Source organism: Asterias amurensis, chromosome 2 (assembly GCF_032118995.1).
Source record: "Asterias amurensis chromosome 2, ASM3211899v1".
Taxonomy (NCBI): domain Eukaryota; kingdom Metazoa; phylum Echinodermata; class Asteroidea; order Forcipulatida; family Asteriidae; genus Asterias; species Asterias amurensis.
The window spans coordinates 21,869,559-21,891,099 of NC_092649.1; the positions used below are offsets into that span (position 1 = coordinate 21,869,559).

Here is a 21,541-nt window from a genome sequence, read left to right on the forward strand (position 1 = left end):
TGTTTTAAAAGTAGAATACAATGATCCACACAAGTTTGCCTCGAAATTGCGTGGTTTTCCTTCTACTGTGCGAACTAACATGGTCGGCCATTTATGGGAGTCAAAATTTTGACCCCCGTAAATGGCCAAAGTGTTAGTCCACAAGGTAAAAGGAAAACCACGCAATTTCGATGCATGTTTGTGTGGATCAATGTATTCTACTTTTACAACATCTTTCTACCCATATGCATTTTATAAAAAACGGTTACAAACACTTTTCAAAGACCAACTCGACCGATCCAAGGCAACGTGTTCCTTTAAACCTTCTCATCAACAATTTTAAAATAAAAGTTAGTAAAAGAACACCGATGACACAAACCCAGTACCTTTGGGTATGAAGTCGGGAACCCTTCCACTGGGCCACTGCTCATTCTTGCTCGTCAAGTGTTCAAGTTTAATTTTAAACCTTCGTATCAATAAATTGAAATTAAAATGTAAGTAAAAGAACACCCATGATTCGAACCCAGTACCTTTGGGTATGGATTCGTGAGCCCTTCTACTAGGCCACTGCTCCTTCCTACTTATCATGTGTTCGAGTTTAATTTTAAACCTCATCAACAATTTTAAATTAAAAGTTAGTAAAAGAACACCCGTTATTCGAACCCAGTACCTTTGGGTATGCAGTCGGGAACCCTTCCACTGGGCCACTGCTCCTGCTTACTAATCATGTGTTCGAGTTTAATTTTAAACCTTCTCATCAACAATTTTAAATTCAAAGTTAGTAAAAGAACACCCATTATTCGAACCCAGTACCTTTGGGTATGGAGTCGGGAACCCTTCCACTGGGCCCCTGCTCATTCTCGGTCATCAAGTGTTCAATTTTAAACCTTCGTATCAACAAATTGAAGTTTGAACTTACTAAAAAAAAGACACATGATTCGAACCCAGTACCTTTGGGTATGGAGTCGGGAACCCTTCCACTGGGCCACTGCTCATTCTTGCTCATCAAGTGTTTGAGTTTAATTTAAAACCTTCGTATCAACAATTTTAAATTAAAACTTAGTAAAAGAACACGGACGATTCGAACACACTACCTTTGGGTATGGAGTCGGGAACCCTTCTACTGGGCCACTGCTCCTTCTTACTAATCATATGTTCGAGTTTAATTTTAAACCTTCGTATCAACAATTTTTAAATTAAAAATTGGTAAAAGAACACCCATGATTCGAACCCAGTACCTTTGATAATGGAGTCGGGAGCCCTTCCACTGGGCCACTGCTCCTTCTTACTAATCATGTGTTTGAGTTTAATTTTAAACCTTCGTATCAACAACTTGAAATTAAAACTTAGTAAAAAACACCGATGATTCGAACCCTGTACCTTTGGGTATGGAGTCGGGAACCTTTCCACTGGGCCACTGCTCATTCTTGCTCATCAAGTGTTCGAGTGTTATTTAAAACCTTCGTATCAACAATTTTAAATAAAAAGTTCGTAAAAGAACACCCATGATTCGAACCCACTACCTTTGGGTATGGAGTCGGGAACCCTTCTACTAGGCCACTGCTCATTCTTGCTCATCAAGTGTTCGAGTGTAATTTAAATCCTTCGTATCAACAGTTTGAAATTAAAAGTTAGTAAAAGAACACCCATTATTCGAACCCAGTACCTTTGGGTATGGAGTAGGAAGCCCTTCCACTGGGCCACTGCTCCTTCTTACTAATCATGTGTTCGAGTTTAATTTTAAAACCTTCTCATCAACAATTTTAAATTAAAAGTTAGTAAAAGAACACCCATTATTCGAACCCAGTACCTTTGGGTATGGAGTAGGAAGCGCTTCCACTGGGCCCCTGCTCCTTCTTACAAATCATGTGTTCAGGTTTAATTTTAAACCTTCGTATCAACAATTTAAAATTAAAATGTTAGTAAAAGAACACCCATGATTCGAACCTAGTACCTTTGGGTATGGAGTCGGGAGCCCTTCTCCTAGGCCACTGCTCCTTCTTACTAATCATGTGTTCGAGTTTAATTCAAAACCTTCTCATCAACAATTTTAAATTAAAACATAGTAAAAGAACACCGATGATTCGAACCCTGTACCTTTGGGTATGGAGTAGGAAGCCCTTCCACTGGGCCACTGCACCTTCTAACTAATTATGTGTTCGAATTTAATTTTTAACCGTCTCATAAACAATTTTAAATTAAAAGTTAGTAAAAGAACACCCATTATTCGAACCCAGTACCTTTGGGTATGGAGTAGGAAGCGCTTCCACTGGGCCCCTGCTCCTTCTTACAAATCATGTGTTCAGGTTTAATTTTAAACCTTCGTATCAACAATTTAAAATTAAAATGTTAGTAAAAGAACACCCATGATTCGAACCTAGTACCTTTGGGTATGGAGTCGGGAGCCCTTCTCCTAGGCCACTGCTCCTTCTTACTAATCATGTGTTCGAGTTTAATTCAAAACCTTCTCATCAACAATTTTAAATTAAAACATAGTAAAAGAACACCGATGATTCGAACCCTGTACCTTTGGGTATGGAGTAGGAAGCCCTTCCACTGGGCCACTGCACCTTCTAACTAATTATGTGTTCGAATTTAATTTTTAACCGTCTCATAAACAATTTTAAATTAAAAGTTAGTAAACGAACACCCATTATTCGAACCCAGTACCTTTGGGTATGGAGTCGGGAGCCCTTCCACTGGGCCACTGCTCCTTCTTACTAATCATGTGTTCGAGTTTAATTTTAAACCTTCTCATCAACAATTTTAAATTAAAAGTTAGTAAAAGAACACCGATCACACAAACCCAGTACCTTTGGGTATGAAGTCGGGAACCCTTCCACTAGGCCACTGCTCATTCTTGCTCGTCAAGTGTTCAAGTTTAATTTTAAACCTTCGTATCAACAATTTTAAATTAAACGTTAGTAAAAGAACACACATTATTTGAACCTAGTACCTTTGGGTGTAGAGTCGGGAACCCTTCCACTGGGCCACTGCTCATTCTTGCTCATCAAGTGTTCAATTTTAAACCTTCGTATCAACAAATTCAAGTTTGAACTTACTAAAAAAAAAAGACACATGATTCGAACCCAGTACCTTTGGGTATGGAGTCGGGAACCCTTCCACTGGGCCACTGCTCATTCTTGCTCATCAAGTGTTTGAGTTTAATTTAAAACCTTCGCATCAACAATTTGAAATTAAAACTTAGTAAAAGAACACCCATGATTCGAACCCACTACCTTTGGGTATGGAGTCGGGAGCCCTTCCACTGGGCCACTGCTCCTTCTTACTAATCATGTGTTTGAGTTTAATTTAAAACCTTCGTATCAACAATTAAAAATAAAAAGTTAATAAAAGAACACCCATGATTCGAACCCGGTACCTTTGGTTATGGAGCCAGGAGCCCTTCCACTGGGCCACTGCTCCATCTTACTAATTATGTGATCGAGTTTAATTTTAAAACTTCGTATCAACAATTTGAAAATAAAACTTAATAAAAAAAAACACCCATGATTCGAACCCAGTACCTTTTGGTAAGAAGTCGGTAACCCTTCCACGGGGCCACTGCTCCTTATGTGTACGAGTTTAATTTTAAACCTTCGTACTACGTCGACAAGCCCTGTCCTCCCCAAATTCCTATAACTCATATTTTATTGTATACAACTACATTTATAAAGTATTAAAACAATTGAACGGATAGTTCCAAGAAATATTTTGCCTGTGAACCTGTTTATGGTACTGCCTTGTCTTGTCTTTACTGCACAAACTTCTGCCACTGGGCTATAAACGTGCAGACCCTCATGCATGCATGCCCCTACATTTAAGTTAAAATTAATGTGTCAATGTAGGTACACTGTATGTATTTATGTGTTGAATCTGAGAAGTTTCACAGTATAAAGCTTCTGAAATTCTGTTTTACAATAGAAACTGTTTCCAACAATCAAAAGAACTCTGCATTTTAAATTCAAACTTAGTAAAAGAACACCCATGATTCGAACCCAGTACCTTTGGGAATGGAGTCGGGAACCCTTCCACTGGGCCACTGCTCATTCTTGCTCATGAAGTGTTCGAGTTTAATTTTATACCTTCGTATCAACAATTTTAAATTAAAACTTAGTAAACAAAAGACCCATGATTCGAACCAAGTACCTTTGGGTATGGAGTCGGGAGCCCTTCCACTGCTCCTTCTTACTAATCATGTGTTCGAGTTTAATTTGAAACCTTCGTATCAACAATTTCAAATTTAAACTTAGTAACACAGTACCCTTCCACTGGGCCAATGCTCCGTCTTACTAATCATGTGTTCGAGTTTAATTTTAACCCTTCGTAACAACAATTTGAAATTAAAACTTAGTAAAAGAACACCCATGATTCGAACCCACTACCTTTGGGTATGGAGTCGGGAGCCCTTCCACTGGGCCACTGCTCCTTCTTACTAATCATGTGTTCGAGTTTAATTTTAAACCATCGTATCAACAATTTTAAATTAAAAGTTAGTCAAAGAACACCCATTTTCTGGCTGCTGTGGTTCAGATTGCGGGGAGAAGAAGACCTTGGTGCTAGTGGCCAATGGGGAATAAGCCACTTCGGAATGTCAGTGGCGCATGTCTGTTACTGCTGACAACGTATTTTGTCTTTATTCCTTAACCTTTTGACAATACCCACTGGTATTGTCAAAAGGTTAAGGGAGATAGACAAAGTGTTGTCAAAAGGTTAAGGGAGATAGACAAAGTATTGCCAAAAGATAAAGGGAGATAGACAAAATGCGTTGTCAACAGTAACAGACATGCGCCACTGACATTCCGAAGTGGCTTATTGCAAGGAGGCTGCTAAATAAAATTGGCTTTTATCATAAGAAAAACATAAAATTATGTCCGCACACCATATTCACAGAATCAATGAACTTTGTTTATTTTATTACACAATCTCCACAGAACACTTTACAACAAGTGGACAACAACAAATAAATAAAAAAAGTGAAAATCATCAAAGACACTGAAATATGAAGAATTGTCGGGGGCATTCTTTGATCATTTGGCTCAAACAAATTTAAGCCCCTTCTGTTGCAGAGCAACAAAGAATCCATGCAAAATCATACATGCTTTTGACAAAACACACTCAAACAATTCGTCATTTCTCTATTTCAATTAGAAGGTCAGGATTAGTACTCAAAATCAAAATTTGTATTTTGTAAATTCATCTCAATTTTCAACAAATAATATTTATTAAAGCCTTTTAGAAATACATTGCTTTAAAATTTGGCTCTTTAGATAATGAATTTGCTTCAACAAAATGGCAGACAGTTCAAGAGGGTATAAACAGAAAACTAAACAATTTTCAGGTATATTTATGTGGGTCATTATTTACTAAATTTGAAACATCTTTCCAACCATATTCATTCTTTCATAGCAATATCTTTCTTGAGCACAAAACACTAAACCCAGATGATACATGTCCCTTTTGGCATGTGATGTAATTCAACATTCATAAATACCTCACACAGTTTTGCTATTCATATTTTTGATCTTCTGTGACTTTTGTGTCTCCCAGCTCTGTAACGTTCCTTTAAGTTTCACACTGTTGTGACTTAGGTGCCCCACTCAATTATACTTGTATTAGCAAAGTAATTTGTCAACAGTGTTTTCTGTATAACAGCTTTATAAATTTTGGCCCTGGTTGGACACATGTTTTAAATGTAGGGTATCAATATTTACACTAATGTGCCTCAAAACTGTGAGGTTTTCCAATTACTCTGTGAACTAAAATAGTCAGCCATTTTGGGGAGTCAAGCATTTGTTTCAACAAAATGACAGAATGTGATCAAGAGGGTAAACAGAAAACCAAACAATTTCCAGGTAGTGTGGATCAATCAATTTGAAACATATTAACAACAATCTTTTCATAGCAGGCACTTTCTAAAGCCACAAACAGCCAACATGTCCCTTTAAAGACACTGGACACTGTTGGTAATTTGTCTAAGATCAGTCTTCTCACTTGATGTATCTCAATATATGCATAAAATAACAAACCTGTGAAAATTTGAGATTAATCAGTCGTCAAAGTTGCGAGATACTAATAAGAGAAAAAACACCTTGTCACACGAAGTTGTGTGCATTCAGATGCTTGATTTCGAGACCTCAAATTATAAATCCGAGGTACCGAAGTCCAATTTGAGGAAAATTACTTCTTTCTCAGTCGTCAAAGTTGCGAGATAATAATGGAAGAAAAAACACCTTGTCACACGAAGTTGTGTGCATTCAGATGCTTGATTTCGAGACTTCAAATTCAAAATCTCAGGTACCGAAATCAAATTTGAGCAAAACTTCTTCTTTCTTGAAAACAACAGCTATCAACAGCTCCCCATTACTAGTTACCAAGTAAGGTCATATGCTAATGATTATTTTGAGAATTAACCCACAGATAGTATCCACTGTCTTTCATGTTATGTAATATTTTGTTATTATCTGGTTGGAAACCTGTTTTGAAAGTACATGTAGTGTACAATGTATAATAATTTACACTATCAAAACTGTGGTTTTTTTTTTTTTTTTACTTCCTTTTTTTTTTCTTTCTTTAGTCAAAACTTCCATTTACTTGTGTACTTTTTAAATAGTCTGCCATTTTTTAGGAGTCTAGAATTTGCTTCAACAAAATGGCAGACTATGTCACTGCAATCCCATGCAAATACCATTTCAGGTTTATTTGTGTGGATCGTTAATTTCTAGTTTTAAAACCTACTTGCAACCACATCCACTTCATAGCAAGCACTTTCTAAAGCCAAAAACACCCAACTCAAAAACGAAGTGTCCCTTTAGGAGTGTCAGGCAACATTCAATTGTCAGGCTCAGTACTTGTTATTAAAACTGTCTTGCTAAAAATCATCACATCTCAAACTCAACAATTTCAATCACAATCAATGATTTCATTAATTTTATCTAAACATTTTGGAGACCTATTTTAGGCTATGGAAGAGTTTTTTATGACATAGACCTGGTTGGACAGAATAACTTTTAAAGTAGTGGAATAAAAGTAATGGATAATAAACTCATGTACTTCAAAACTGTGAGGTTTTCCATTTACTTTCTGAACTAAAACGGTTCAACATTTTGATGAGTCAAAAGTTTGCTTCAACAAACTTGTCGGTTGTGTTAGGTCAACAACACAAAAAGAAAAACCAAACAAGTTCCAGGTACAACATAATTGTGTGGATCATCATTTTCAAAAAAATTAAATAAAAAATAAAATCTTTCGGATGGCAGGCATTGAAGAGAAGCATAATAGGATGTTAACATGGGCTTTCAGTGATAGATGTTCATCCATGACTGCACTGAGATTTCTTGCTTCTGATGAGTGTATTAACTTTACATCTCCAACTATGATGAAAGTGATTTTGCTGTTTCAAAAATCTTGATGAAAAAAAACAAACAAAAAAAACCCACTGTTTTTGCGGCAATTAGCATCTTGTTCGTAGTCGCCCATTGGTGAATGTCCTTCATGCATGCACTGAGTTTTGGGAGTGAAGTGTCAGTCCATGGCCGCATCAAGCTTAAAAAGTAACGGGGGGGGGGGGGGGGGGCACATTCCTCGAGTTGCCCTCCTCACCTGATCTCTTCTCTCCCAATAGGATCCAAACCTTTGCAAGTTTGCAGTCAATTCAGGAGCCATAACCTTGAAGATGTTATCAAAGTACTGCACAAATAAAAAGTTCAAATAAGAAAAAATCACTTGTATAAAAAAAAATATTGGTTACCACAACTCAGTAGGTAATCAAGACTTTCCAACCATCAGAATTATTGTGGAAACATGCTGAACTTACTTATGTTTTTATAATAACAATCTACTACTCATACTACTCATATTTAACATCTCATTGAGCCGAATACAGGGATTAACAATAACGGCAACCTGTCCATTTGAAACTAAAGGGCAAAAGGTCAGGATTTCGGAATTACAAAATAACCCCCGGAAAAAGAAAGATTTAAAGCATAAATTCCAGTACCGTCTTTCTGTTTTTATTATAAGGTCAGGTCAGGTTTTCTATCAGACATAAAGAAAACCTGCCCCCATGGTTTTGTTGCATGTGGACTCCTTATGTTCTGGTTTTGCATTAACTCCTGTAAAGTTCTTTTCAAAACTACGCCAACTCACAGAAAGACTGTCATTATATGGTGTTACGTCAAACCTTCCAAGATTGTATTTCTGCCTTGTAAATTTTCAAGAAATCCCACATAACGATTATTTGGTTTTGTTTTTTATTTTTCATAAAACAGATACGCATGTCCTCTCTTACACGGGCGAATGAGCACTTCTTCTTATCCGGGATCCAGAAAGATAGGGAGTTTCAACAAACCCCTAGACCCAAATGCACCATCCGTGAAACCGGCTGCAATTGGCTCTTCTTCAGGTTGATGAAGTATCCAAGGCGTGACTGCATGTAACAGACTACATACAACGCTCTAGCAGCCTTTTGACTCGAGTCGCTTATCGAGCCCTGCAAGCAAACAAAAACAAACATTCTGCTGTTAGGAACAATACTTCGCCTCTCCACCACACTCTCCAATGAAACGGTCGACGATCCAAGCGTAGCTCGGTCTCGGAGACTGACAACCGTTGGATGGAGCTGACCAGCTCGTCCTCCTCATTGGCCGAGTCGGTCGAGTCGGAGGGACGAGATGTCAACGAGGAACGGGATTCTGAACCGGCCTCATCACGGCGCCCGTGGTCAGACTCAAAGGCCGCCGACGGGTGCAGACTGATGCAAGGCGGGCCCCCCGGGGGGGGGGGTCCCATTGGGTGGTAGCCACACGCCCCTGAACGTACGGGTTAGCGGGCGGTTGTGAGGGGAGAATCTGGCGCACTGCTAGCCGTGTGGGGGAGTCCCCATTGGCCCAGTGCAAGCCACCCACGGCCGTGTTGACTATGGGGCACCAGTTCGGTGGCTAAGTCAGACGGGCCTTGTCCACCACCCTCGTGACGACCCGTAATTGAGGCCGCGAGGGTGTGAAAAGCTTCTAAAAATTCTTCCCTCGAGATCGGGTCCCCACCCTTTTGACGTTTGTCACGGTGGGGACAACCGGAGGTAGAGCCGCTTGAGCTGGGACTCGAGGGCGGGCTTTCTTGCCCTTTTTGGAGGGGCGTCCCCAAAGCAAAGTCCTATGTAGTATCGGAGGGCGGCTGCCGGGCGGGAATACCCAAGCAGCGGGTAAACCCTGAAGTGGAGGCCGACCTTTCGGAACGTAGCGATCCGACGGGGCCCCAGGGGGTCTGTACCCCGTTGCCAATCTCCTTGGCAACCGCCAGCGCCCCGAGCCCGATAGCGCAGGCTGCCTGGTCAGGGCAGCGGTACAAAAGGCCATCCCTGGGCACCGCGGTACTTGCGTGTGCACTGTGGGGGGCCGGGTGCACCGAGCCGTGGAGAGGTAATTTCTCCGGCTGTGCATACCCTGTACATGTACTCAGCCCTGGGTGCACCGAGCCGTGGAGGGGTACCCCCTCTGGCTGTGCGTGCACCGCTGGCTGGCCTGGGATCGATGGGGCGAGCCTCGTAGTGGAGTCCAGCTTACCAACTCGTCCCTTCTTGGGTGTCACCCAGATACTAGGCAATTTTTTGGCCTTACCGGGGCGTTTCCCCTGCTGTCGGGGGGATCCAGGCAGAGACGGTGAGACCGTAGGTCCCCCGCTCGGCCGGTTACAGATCCGTCAGCCCCGGCAGCTGGCGATGGCTGAGGGGGCTGACTGGGAGATAGCTTTGGCGTCGACGTAATGTCACCGTCGCAATCCCCCAAGGACTTGGGCTGTCTCGGAGGGATGTAGGTCCCCCCTACGTCGACAAGCCCTGTCCTCCCCAATTTCTTATAACTCATATTTTATTAAATCTCACTTTAGAATTTCTCAACAACTCTACTAGAAATTCTCAACACTTACAGACTATCCTGCTATAGGATAGCTGCTAAACTACACTCTTATTATAGCTAAAAGGGGCAAAGAATCTACCCCAATACGGACAATCACTTACTTACGTCCGCTGCCTTTGCCGGCTAAGAGAAAGAGAGGCTGCCGACGTGGTGCGCATGTCACAGGGCGTTGGGGATAGGACTCTTGAGGGCGCTATTGTGTGTAAAACTCTTAGCTTTTTGCCTGCCGGCATAGGGAACAATGCAATTGTAGTATTCGCTCTACAGGTCAGTAGAGTGAAGTGTACTCATAAGTATGCACTCATAATGGGCTCTTCCACCAGGGGGACAACCTTAGCAAAGTATTTTTACTAATGTAATAATAATTCTTGGCAGTATTACCTGAGTGCCCCTTGTTGCTAGACAACATCTGAGCAGAATACACACAGTTGAAGATGTTTTTGAACGTCTCATTCTCCTATGCTTTCCAGGCCGCGTCTCTATCTGCAACTTGCCATCAGGCAATGATTTCACTACAATAAAGCTTCATGGCATCAAATAGCACTTTAGGGGCTTGAGCCACTTAAGCTGCCATTGCATGAGGCCCTGATGGAATGCCTCCCTTCACATCTTCCAACACATCTGTTGTCTCATTCCGAACGATTCCTGCAAGGGCATATAAAAAAAGAAATGGGGTTTGAACAAGGGCAAATTTACGGGAGCAGGACTTGCAAGTCCAGCTCCAGTCAATTTGCCTTGTTCAACCAACATTTTAAAGATCTACCCAGTCATTTTCCTAATTGGTTTCTTACTTAATGGGTAAAACAAGTGTACAAAACACAATGAAAACCTAATAATGTCACAGGAATAGAACAGACCATGCAACCTACTAGCAGATTTGATAAAACAACTTTTTAATGATTTTTATGATGATATGAGACAAACCACTGTACTACACATGTCATTGGTTCGTAAATTTTTCTTTGTTAAACCCCCAAAACTTAAACATTACTGCGACAAACGCTCTGCTATCGAACAGTTAAACAAATCCATAATTTTTGTTTGCTTTTAACTTCTTAATTTTTAATTACTATAGTTTTACAGAATTTTTGGAATCCTTTTGTAGTTTGTATTTTTTTTTAATGGTTTAACTAAGGTAACAGCTGGACTTGCCTATTTTATATAATTTTATTGTGGGTTTTAATTCAGAAATTTACTTTCAGTTTTGTTTTCTTATAGCTTTTTATTTTGCTGTTAAGCGATTTGGGGAATGTTTTGTTATTATTGTTATTGTTATAAATCCACAACTAATAGGGTTTACATCCACGCTATGCATTTGATCCATCAACAATTTAGCCTATATTAATTGCGGATGACAGATCCAAAAAGAAAACTCTAGCGTAAGACGTTGTATAGTTTAAAGATGAGCATATTTTTTGTGCGGTAAAGTAAAGACAGCATCTCCTACACCTTGTTTTGCTCTATAAGCAAACTGATGGATCGATCTTTGGTTTGTGACAAATACATGCATTTAATAATCTGCTCAAAACACTTCATAGGAATTCCAAAGGGCCAGGGTCAATAATTGTTCATAGAAACTGGTTTGGGCATTTTGGATATCAGAGTTGATCATAGAAGATATAAATAACTTCAGACCAATATCCAAAGACCATTGATATAGGCAGTGAAAAACTGGGGCAAGTGTTAGAAGGTGTACACCTTTTCTGGGATGATCATGGCTTTGCAGAAATTGATGTATGCCAAAATCATCTCTGTAGCCTCATCAGTGTGGCAGATGTTTTAAAGACCTCTCAATCCCTATAGGCCTACTACAAGCATGCCATTAGAGTAGCCATAGTTCTTACAAGTGTTTAAGATGGATTTAATCATTGAAGGTGGTGTATACCTAGCCCTTCATCTTCAGGGACGGCCCCTTTTATTTAAAAAATGGGGCCAGCTCCCTGAACTTCTTCCATCAACTCCTCATGTCGGATGTCAATGCTGCATCTGAATAGCTCACTCGGCACCCATCATGTCATCAAGGTAGCAGAACGACTCAACCATCTCAAACATGTCAAGAACGTGATGCTAGCAGCCTGAAGACTACCTTTCACGCAACTACATCACCTGTGAACCCATGTCCTACAAATTTTACACTGGACTGACTTTGCATCTGCACCCTTCCAACACACACCACACAGCCATGTACCAGAGCTCGTCATTGGTCCACTGATGATTTAACTAACCATCACTATGGTCTTCCCAGCCGTTATCTTCAGACCCTTAGTTTCCAGACAAGCTCTCCATGCTGCAATCTTTGCCTGTAGGTACTCTTTTGTCTCTGCTTGATGATAGTTTTTTTCACACTCCTTGCACATTTCCATAGCATTTGTCAAGCATCCGTTCCGTTACCAAAAAACAAACACTAGGCACAAAGATAGAAAATGAAGAGAAAACAAACAATCATCTTGGGTTGACCAAAGATCCAAGGGCAGGATGATGCAGAGGGCTAAGATGACGTATGTGGGTTTCTGATTTTTTGATGACTTAGGGACTGAATAAAAAAACCAAACCGGTGGGAGATTTTGCATTCAATGTCTGGTATGGGGTTTCTCGGTAGGTATCCGCAAGTGTCAGTCAGTGCCTGTAAGTGTTGTAAGTGAGTTAGGGTTAGAGTAACGTTTAGAGTAAGGGTTAAAGGGTTAGGTTGAGGATTAAGGCGAATGTGAGAGTGAGGGATAGGTTTATAGTTGGGGTTAGGCAGCCACCTACCTAGAAAACCCATCACAGACATCAAATGCAACATCACTTACTTTAAAGAAAATTCACCTCAGTCAATCTAACATTTTTGTCAGTTGTGACACAGTCTCTCTCGTCCAAACATACCCAAGTAAGAAGCATGTCTCATCACCAAACAACGCCTACAAGTGGATCCTTTCATAACAGATAGCACAAGCCTCACTTCTCAACAAGTCCACAAACTTCTAATAACCTGTGTACTTTTATCCAGCTGGGTCGGCATTGGATCTCCTGTATTACTGGTTCTGGCAAATTTGCTCATACATGTATGAACTCTGTTCCAACTGTCAACTGGATTCCATCGAGAATGTTGATCTTCGCCTCTGCTCTTCTATGTTGATGATACCTTTCAGGTTTTACCCAGCTGCAAGGCAGTTCCTCCAACACCTAATAAACCAGCAGCCACTGATCAAATTCACCATGGAACAAGAGAAGAACAACACCATGTTTTTCCTAGATGTTCAAGTCACCAGAAAAGCAGATGGCACCTTTGTCCAAACACTAAAGTACACCGGAAGCAGACAACAATGACTGATTTCCATTCAACCCTTCCTTCCATTATCTACACTTCAAGTCTGCCATCCACAACACTTGAACCCACTGTCCCATCAACACCTAGATAGCTTGTAGCACCACTTCACCACATCAAGACACCGCTGCAACTACACCAATATAGAGCAGCATGCGGAGGAGGAAGCACTGCCGTCTAGAGCTTCATTGATGGAATCGCCGTCGCGCTCCTGTAGATTGGTAAAAAACCAGCTCTTGATCCAGGACAGTGTGCAGCCCGCTTTCCAGACAATGGAGGGCTGCCACCATCATATCAGCCGGAACTGCCAAGTCCTCATAGACGGCCAGTGTGAGGTATCCAGACAAGAGAAACAAGAAGGACGATGTGCGCATGCCGAAGCGAGACCCCAAGTCCATTTTCCTGATTACCTCCTCCATTTTCCCACACAATTTGTTGGCAAACGGAAAGTTATGGGAAATCTACCCCCTGTCCGCAGCCAGTTTGTCTGACGCGGAGTCCGGCAAGACTTGGGTCCAAAAATATTTATCGAAATCCCAGGCAGGGAACCGACAATATGAATCAGCCCGCTTGGGGTAACGATCCAAGAAGAAGCTGACATAATGCCCTCAATAAGATCAGTACATATGCACACGGAGCAGAGCCTGTCCTCCTCTTAAACGATCGCCGTTCAACAGGGGAGTCATCCGTTTTCTCGGCCGGAAGGTCCAGTACCCGGGCCATGTCCCTCTGGACAAGGCGCAGTTCAGCAATTGAGAGCCGTTGAACACTTGAGCCCAACTCGTCCTCTTTGGGGGATGAGTTGCTTTGTGGTGGAATCCACTTGGTTGGTGATGGCGGGGTACCCTGAGCCATGTGGAGGAGGAAGCTCTCCGGCTTCAGAGACCCCAAAGCGGTGCTGGGAGAGTGGACGGTGCACTCCGGAATGGAGCCACTCTTTGCACTGCCTCTCTTGGTCGTTGCCCTGGCACCAGTGTTTTGGCCTTGCCGGGGCGTTTGACCTTCAATTGGGTTGACCCAAGCATGCTGACAGAAGAGGGGATCGAAAGCATCCCCTCTTTGATCGGTGGGTCCAACAACTGATGCAGCCGAAAGAAACTGCGGGGCCGGTTGAAGGGCTGCGAGCCAGGCGACGGAGTGTCGCGGGTGCAGCCCTCCGAGAGCTCTGACTGTCCCCCGGGAACGGACGCAACCCCAGTATTGACAGTCGAAGCCCTCCCCAATTTCTTTACACTACTCATAATTTAACTCATAGAAATCGAACTATATGTTTCTCAAACTCTCTACAACAACTATAAGTCTACAACTTCTAGTCTTTAGGAAAGCTCTTGCAGCAAAGGATAAGGCGCTCTTATTTTATCACAAAAACGGTGAACTATTGGACACAGATTTATTACGTCCTTACCCACTCGCGGCTAATAGAAAAGAGGACGACTACGTGGCAGGCATGTCGCGGGATATTGTGGGTAGGACGGTGCAGGGCGCTATTGTGTGTGTGTGTGTGAGTGAAGTTTTAGCATTATTGCCTCACGGCATAGGGAACATGCAAATTAGTAATTAGACTCTACCGGTAAGTACAGTGAAGTAGACTCAAGTTGTTTTATTTAGCCAAACAAATACTTCAAGACCACTAGTGCCCGATAAAACCCATAAGCAGCATGAATGGATCAGTGCGAATGAGGAGAACTTGTGGTTTGAGAGTTTCTTTCACAATCATTGCCAGTAAAAGTGTAATTGGTAGGCCTATAGAGAAATTATTTTAAGAAGTAAATTAGTAAAATGAGGTACAGAGGAAATCCCATGGGGACACAGCGGTTTGCTCATAAAACTGTTTTTTATTTCTTTATTCTTTTTGTTATTTATTTATTTATTGACTTGCTTGTTAATTTATTGTAATTAATTTAGTTATTTAATTTTTTATTTTTATTTATCAATAAGTATCTCTTTATATTTATCTATTCATTTATCTATAAATATCTCTTGATGGGTGGAAAGAAAATCAGGATTATGTATCTTGGGTTCACTGAAGAAACAAGGGTAGGAGGATGCACAGGTCTTAAAATGACAGTATATGGGTGTGCGATGGCTTGAGCCTGACGGAAAGATCAGAGCTGCTTGGTGATTCTGCATTCAATGACAGGAATAGAAGAGGTGGACAGGACCACAGTCCACAATCAACCACAACCCTAACTCTAACCCTACCTCAAGTCCACACCCTGGTCTTGCAAACCTAAAAAACACTAAGCTACCAAGACACAACCAAAACAAACTAGAGCCACCATCTAAGCTATACCTCAAGACTAATCAATCTATATCATGTCCGCCACTGTTGTCATATCCATCACAACTAGAACCATGAGGTGACTAACATTCTGTCGACAAACACTAACAGACGCCTACCAAGAAACCCTATGCCCACCACAAAAATGCAAGATCACCAGGCAAGCCATCATCACAACTATCTACTGTCATCCCAAGCCCTTTGCATCCTCCTGCCCTTGTTTCTTCGATCAACCCAAGATACACAATCCTGATGTTTCCCTCTGCCCCATTATGGCATCCAGGGGCGTAACAACCTCTAACATGGCTAGACATATTACCAAGATCCTCCACCCACTTCTCATTGTATTTTATACCTTTTTTATTTACAGGTTGCATTTAAAATAGGAAATCTGTTGTGTATCTTGGGTAACTACATGTTTTTTTACTATATGTTTGATTGATTATATTCTGTTTACTTGTACTTGTACCTTTATTGTTTTATGATCATATTTTTGGGATGTTATTTTTCACCTTCTAATGATTTTGCTTTTTGTGGTTACATGATAGTTTTAATTGTTGTAAAGCGCTTGAGGTCATTTTTAATGGATTTGGCGCTTTATAAAATGTGTTTAATTTTTACTTATTATTACTATTATGAGCAAACTGCTGGGTCGCAATGGTATCTCGTCTATTCCTATTTTACATTTTTAAAGTACCATTTCTATAAATCAATTACTTTTGTTTGATATACACGTTTCTAGTGGGTTTCATTCTGGTATTCCTTACACACTTGATCTTTGATATTGCGTAGTAATTGCATGGTCCATTCTAAAAACATCACTGAAATATACGCAAACAATGAAAATGGGCAATTCCTCTTGGAAGGACACAAAAAGTGTCGCTGCATGACTTATGCAGAATCATTTACAAATTTCAACGCTGTTTGTGATAACATAAGAAGTAACATTTGGCACTGTGCTTTCACAAACAAGTGCCTTTGCATAGATTTACAAAATTGATGCAATCTGTACTGACCTGATACCATTCTTCTTCTTGCAAGCTTGAGTGTAGATCCGACCTTGACACAAACATTGATAATGCTTGATTTCCGATCAAACAAGAAGCTGTAAAGTCATGCATCTTGGTAAAGTTCCACATCTGGAAATAAAGTGAGAACTTTAATTGAATGGCAAGTTGTGATTTTAAATTTCTGTGATGAACAAACAGAGGCATGAGAACCACAATGAGAGATAAACATAAGTATGCACTCATAATGGGCTCTTCCACCAGGGGGACAACCTTAGCAAAGTAATTTTACTAATGTAATAATAATTCTTAGCAGTATTACCTGAGTGCCCCTTGTTGCTAGACAACATCTGAGCAGAACACAAACAGTTGAAGACGTTTTTGAACATTTCATTCTCCTATGCTTTCCAGGCCGTGTCTCTATCTGCAACTTGCCATCAAGCAATGATTTCACTACAATAAAGCTTCATGGCATCAAATAGCACTTTAGGGGCTTGAGCCACTTAAGCTGCCATTGCATGAGGCCCTGATGGAATGCCTCCCTTCACATCTTCCAACACATCTGTCTCATTCCGAACGATTCCTGCAAGGGCATATAAAAAAAGAAATGGCGTTTGAACAAGGACAAATTTACGGGAGCAGGACTTGCAAGTCCAGCTCCAGTCAATTTGCCTTGTTCAACCAACATTTTAAAGATCTACCCAGTCAGTTTCCTTTCTGGTTTCTTACTTAATGGGTAAAACAAGTGTACAAAACACAATGAAAAACCTAATAATGTCACAGGAATAGAACAGACCATGCAACCTACTAGCAGATTTGATAATACCATTTTTTAATGATTTTTATGATGTTATGAGACAAACCACTGTACAACACAGGTCATTGGTTTGTAAATTTTTCTTTGTTAAACCCCCAAAACGTAAACATTACTGCGACAAACGCTCTGCTATCGAACAGTTAAACAAATCCATAATCTTTTTCGCTTTTAACTTTTTAATTTTTAATTACTATAGTTTTACAGAATTTTGGGAATCCTTTTGTAGTTTGTAGTTTTTTTAATGGTTTAATTTAGGTAACAGCTGGACTTGCCTATTTTATATAATTTTGTTGTGGGTTTTAATTCGGAAATTTACTTTCAGTTTTGTTTTCTTATAGCTTTTTATTTTGCTGTTAAGCGATCTGGGGAATGTTTTGTTATTATTGTTATTGTTATAAATCCACAACTAATAGGGTTTACATCCACGCTATGCATTTGATCCATCAACAATTTAGCCTATATTAATTGCGGATGACAGATCCAAAAAGAAAACTCTAGCGTAAGACGTTGTATAGTTTAAAGATGAGCATATTTTTTGTGCGGTAAAGTAAAGACAGCATCTCCTACACCTTGTTTTGCTCTATAAGCAAACTGATGGATCGATCTTTGGTTTGTGACAAATACATGCATTTAATAATCTGCTCAAAACACTTCATAGGAATTCCAAAGGGCCAGGGTCAATAATTGTTCATAGAAACTGGTTTGGGCATTTTGGACATCAGAGTTGATCATAGAAGATATAAATAACTTCAGACCAATATCCACAGACCATTGATATAGGCAGTGAAAAACTGGGGCAAGTGTTAGAAGGTGTACACCTTTTCTGGGATGATCATGGCTTTGCAGAAATTGATGTATGCCAAAATCATCTCTGTAGCCTCATCAGTGTGGCAGATGTTTTAAAGACCTCTCAATCCCTATAGGCCTACTACAAGCATGGCATTAGAGTAGCCATAGTTCTTACAAGTGTTTAAGATGGATTTAATCATTGAAGGTGGTGTATACCTAGCCCTTCATCTTCAGGGACGGCCCCTTTTATTTAAAAAATGGGGCCAGCTCCCTGAACTTCTTCCATCAACTCCTCATGCCGGATGTCAATGCTGCATCTGAATAGCTCACTCGGCACCCATCATGTCATCAAGGTAGCAGAACGACTCAACCATCTCAAACATGTCAAGAACGTGATGCTAGCAGCCTGAAGACTACCTTTCACGCAACTACATCACCTGTGAACCCATGTCCTACAAATTTTACACTGGACTGACTTTGCAGCTACACCCTTCCCACACACACCACACAGCCATGTACCAGAGCTCGTCATTGGTCCACTGATGATTCAACTAACCATCACTATGGTCTTCCCAGCCTTTATCTTCAGACCCTTAGTTTCCAGACAAGCTCTCCATGCTGCAATCTTTGCCTGTAAGTACTCTTTTGTCTCTGCTTGATGATATTTTTTTTCACACTCCTTGCACATTTCCATAGCATTTGTCAAGCATCCGTTCCGTTACCAAAAAACAAACACTAGGCACAAAGATAGAAAATGAAGAGAAAACAAACAATCATCATGGGTTGACCAAAGATCCGAGGGCAGGATGACAGTATGTGGGTTTCTGATTTTCTGATGGCTTAAGGACTGAATAAAAAACCAAAAACTGGTTGGTGATTTTGCATTCAATGTCTGGTATGGGGTTTCTCGGTAGGTATCCGCAAGTGTCAGTCGCTGCCTGTAAGTGTTGTAAGTGAGTTAGGGTTAGAGTAATGTTTAGGGTAAGGGTGAAAGGGTTAGGTTGAGGATTAAGGCGAATGTGAGAGTGAGGGATAGGTTTATAAATAAGTTTAGGCAGACACCTACCTAGAAAACCCATCACAGACATCAAATGCAACATCACTTACTTTAAAGAAAATGCACCTCAGTCAATCTAACATTTTTGTCAGTTTTGACACAGTCTCTCTCGTCCCAACATACCCAAGTAAGAAGCATGTCTCATCACCAAACAACGCCTACAAGTGGATCCCTTCATGACAGACGGCACAAGCCTCACTTCTCAACAAGTCCACAATCTTCTAATAACCTGTGTATTTTTATCAAGCTGGGTCGCCGTTGGATCTCCTCTAACCCTGGTCCTGGCGGATTTGCTCATACATGTATGAACTCTGTTCCTACTGTCAACTGGATTCCATCGAGAATGTTGATCTTCGCCTCTGCTCTTCTATGTTGATGATACCTTTGAGGTTTGACCCAGCTGTAAGGCAGTTCCTCCAACACCTAATAAACCAGCAGCCACTGATCAAATTCACCATGGAACAAGAGAAGAACAACACCATGTCTTTCCTAGATGTTCAAGTCACCAGAAAAGCAGATGGCACCCTTGTCCATACAGTAGAAGCAGACACAATGACTGATTTCCATACAACCCTTTATTCCATTATCTACACTTCAAGTCTGCCATCCACAACACTTGAACCCACTGTGCCATCAACACCTAGATAGCTTGTAGCGCCACTTCACCACATCAAGACACCGCTGCAACTCCACCAATATAGAGCAGCATGCGGAGGAGGAAGCACTGCCGTCTAGAGCATCCCTGATGGAACCGCCGTCGTGCTCCTGTAGATTGGTAAAAACCCAGCTCTCATTCCCATTACTGTGTAGCATGCAGTGGAGGCAGCACTGCCGTCTTGATCCAGGACGTGTAGCGTGCAGTGGAGGCAGCACTGCTGTCTTGATCCAGGACGGTGCGCAGCCCGTTTTCCAGACAATGTAGGGCCGCCACCAGAACTGCCGAGTCCTCATAGCCGACCAGTGTGAGGTATCCGGACAAGAGAAGCAAGAAGGACGATGAGCGCATGCCGAAGCGAGATGCCGAGTCCATTTTCCTGATTACCTCCTCCATTTTCCCACACACTTTGTTGGCAAAGGGAAGTTTAGGGGAAGTCGACCCCCTGTCTGCAGCCAGTTTGTCTGACGCAGAGTCCGGCAGAACTTGGGTCGAAAAATGTTTATCAAAATCCCAGGCAGGGAACCGACAATATGAATCAGCCCACTTGGGGTAAGCAATCCAAGAAGAAGCTGACATAATGCCCTCCATGCGATCAGTACATACGCACATGGAGCAGGGCCTGTCCTCCTCTTAAACGATCACAGTTCAACAGGGGAGTCATCCGTTTACTCGGCCGGAAGGTCCAGTACCCGGGCCATGTCCCTCTGGACAAGGCGCAGTTCAGCAATTAAGAGCCGTTGAACACTTGAGCCAAACTCATCCTCTTCAGGGACGAGTTGCTTTGTGGGGAAATCCACATGGTTGGTGCGGGCCGGGTACCCTGAGCCGTGTGGAGGGGGAAGCTCTCCGGCTTCAGAGACCCCGAGGCGGTGCTGGTAGAGCGGGCGGTGCACTCCGGAATTGAGCCACTCTTTGCACTGCCTCTCTTGGTCGTTGCCCTGGCACCAGTTTTTTGGCCTTGCCGGGGCGTTTGACCTTCAATTTGGTTGACCCACGCATGCTGACCGAAAAGGGGGAGCGGAAAGCATCCACTCTTTGATCGGTGGGTCCACCAACTGATGCAGCCGACTAAAACTGCGGGGCTGGTTGAAGTGCTGCGAGCTAGGCGATGGAGCGTCGCGGGTGCAGCCCTCCGAGAGCTCTGACTGTCCCCGGGGAACGGACACAACCCCGGTATTGACAGTCGAAGCACTCCCCAATTTCTTTACACTACTCATAATTTAACTCATAGAAATCAAACTATATATTTCTCAAACTCTCTACAACAACAACTATAAGTCTACAACTTCTAGTCTTTAGGAAAGCTCTCAGCAAAGGATAAGGCGCTCTTATTTTATCACAAAAATGGTGAACTATTGGACACAGATTTATCACGTCCTTACCCACTCGGGACTAAGAGAAAAGAGGACGACTACGTGGCAGGCATGTCGCGGGGCGTTGTGGGTAGGACGGTGGAGGGCGCTATTGTGTGTGTGTGAGTGAAAGTTTAAGCATTTATTGCCTCGCGGCATAGGGAACATGCAAATTAGTAATTTGACTCTACCGGTATGTACAGTGAAGTAGACTCGAGTTGTTTTATTTAACCAAACAAATACTTCAAGACCACTATTGGCCAATAAAACCCATGAGCAGCATGAACGGATCAGTGCGAATGAGGAGAACTTGTGGTTTGAAAGTTTCATTCACAATCATTGCCAGTAAAAGTGTAATTGGTAGGCCTATAGAGAAATTA

General features: G+C 41.6%; 1 protein-coding gene and 1 long non-coding RNA gene across 3 annotated transcripts; both read right to left on the reverse strand.

The window, feature by feature from the left end:
- Positions 1-4,874: 4,874 nt before the first annotated feature.
- On the reverse strand, positions 4,875-16,597 carry LOC139933951 (uncharacterized). 2 transcript variants are annotated; one of them, XR_011785657.1, is made up of 4 exons: positions 16,498-16,597; positions 10,275-10,538; positions 8,270-8,470; positions 4,875-7,668 (listed from the first exon to the last, which is right to left on the reverse strand). It is a non-coding gene; the product is annotated as an uncharacterized lncRNA (long non-coding RNA). The 2 variants fall into 2 exon arrangements; XR_011785658.1 differs by lacking the exons at positions 10,275-10,538; positions 16,498-16,597 and adding an exon at positions 9,995-10,185.
- Positions 9,133-9,894, reverse strand: LOC139934084 (uncharacterized). The gene is made up of 2 exons (XM_071928377.1): positions 9,597-9,894; positions 9,133-9,306 (listed from the first exon to the last, which is right to left on the reverse strand). The coding sequence occupies exons 1-2, from the start codon at positions 9,840-9,842 to the stop codon at positions 9,133-9,135; spliced, it is 420 nt and encodes a 139-aa protein (XP_071784478.1). The 5' UTR covers positions 9,843-9,894.
- Positions 16,598-21,541: the final 4,944 nt, after the last annotated feature.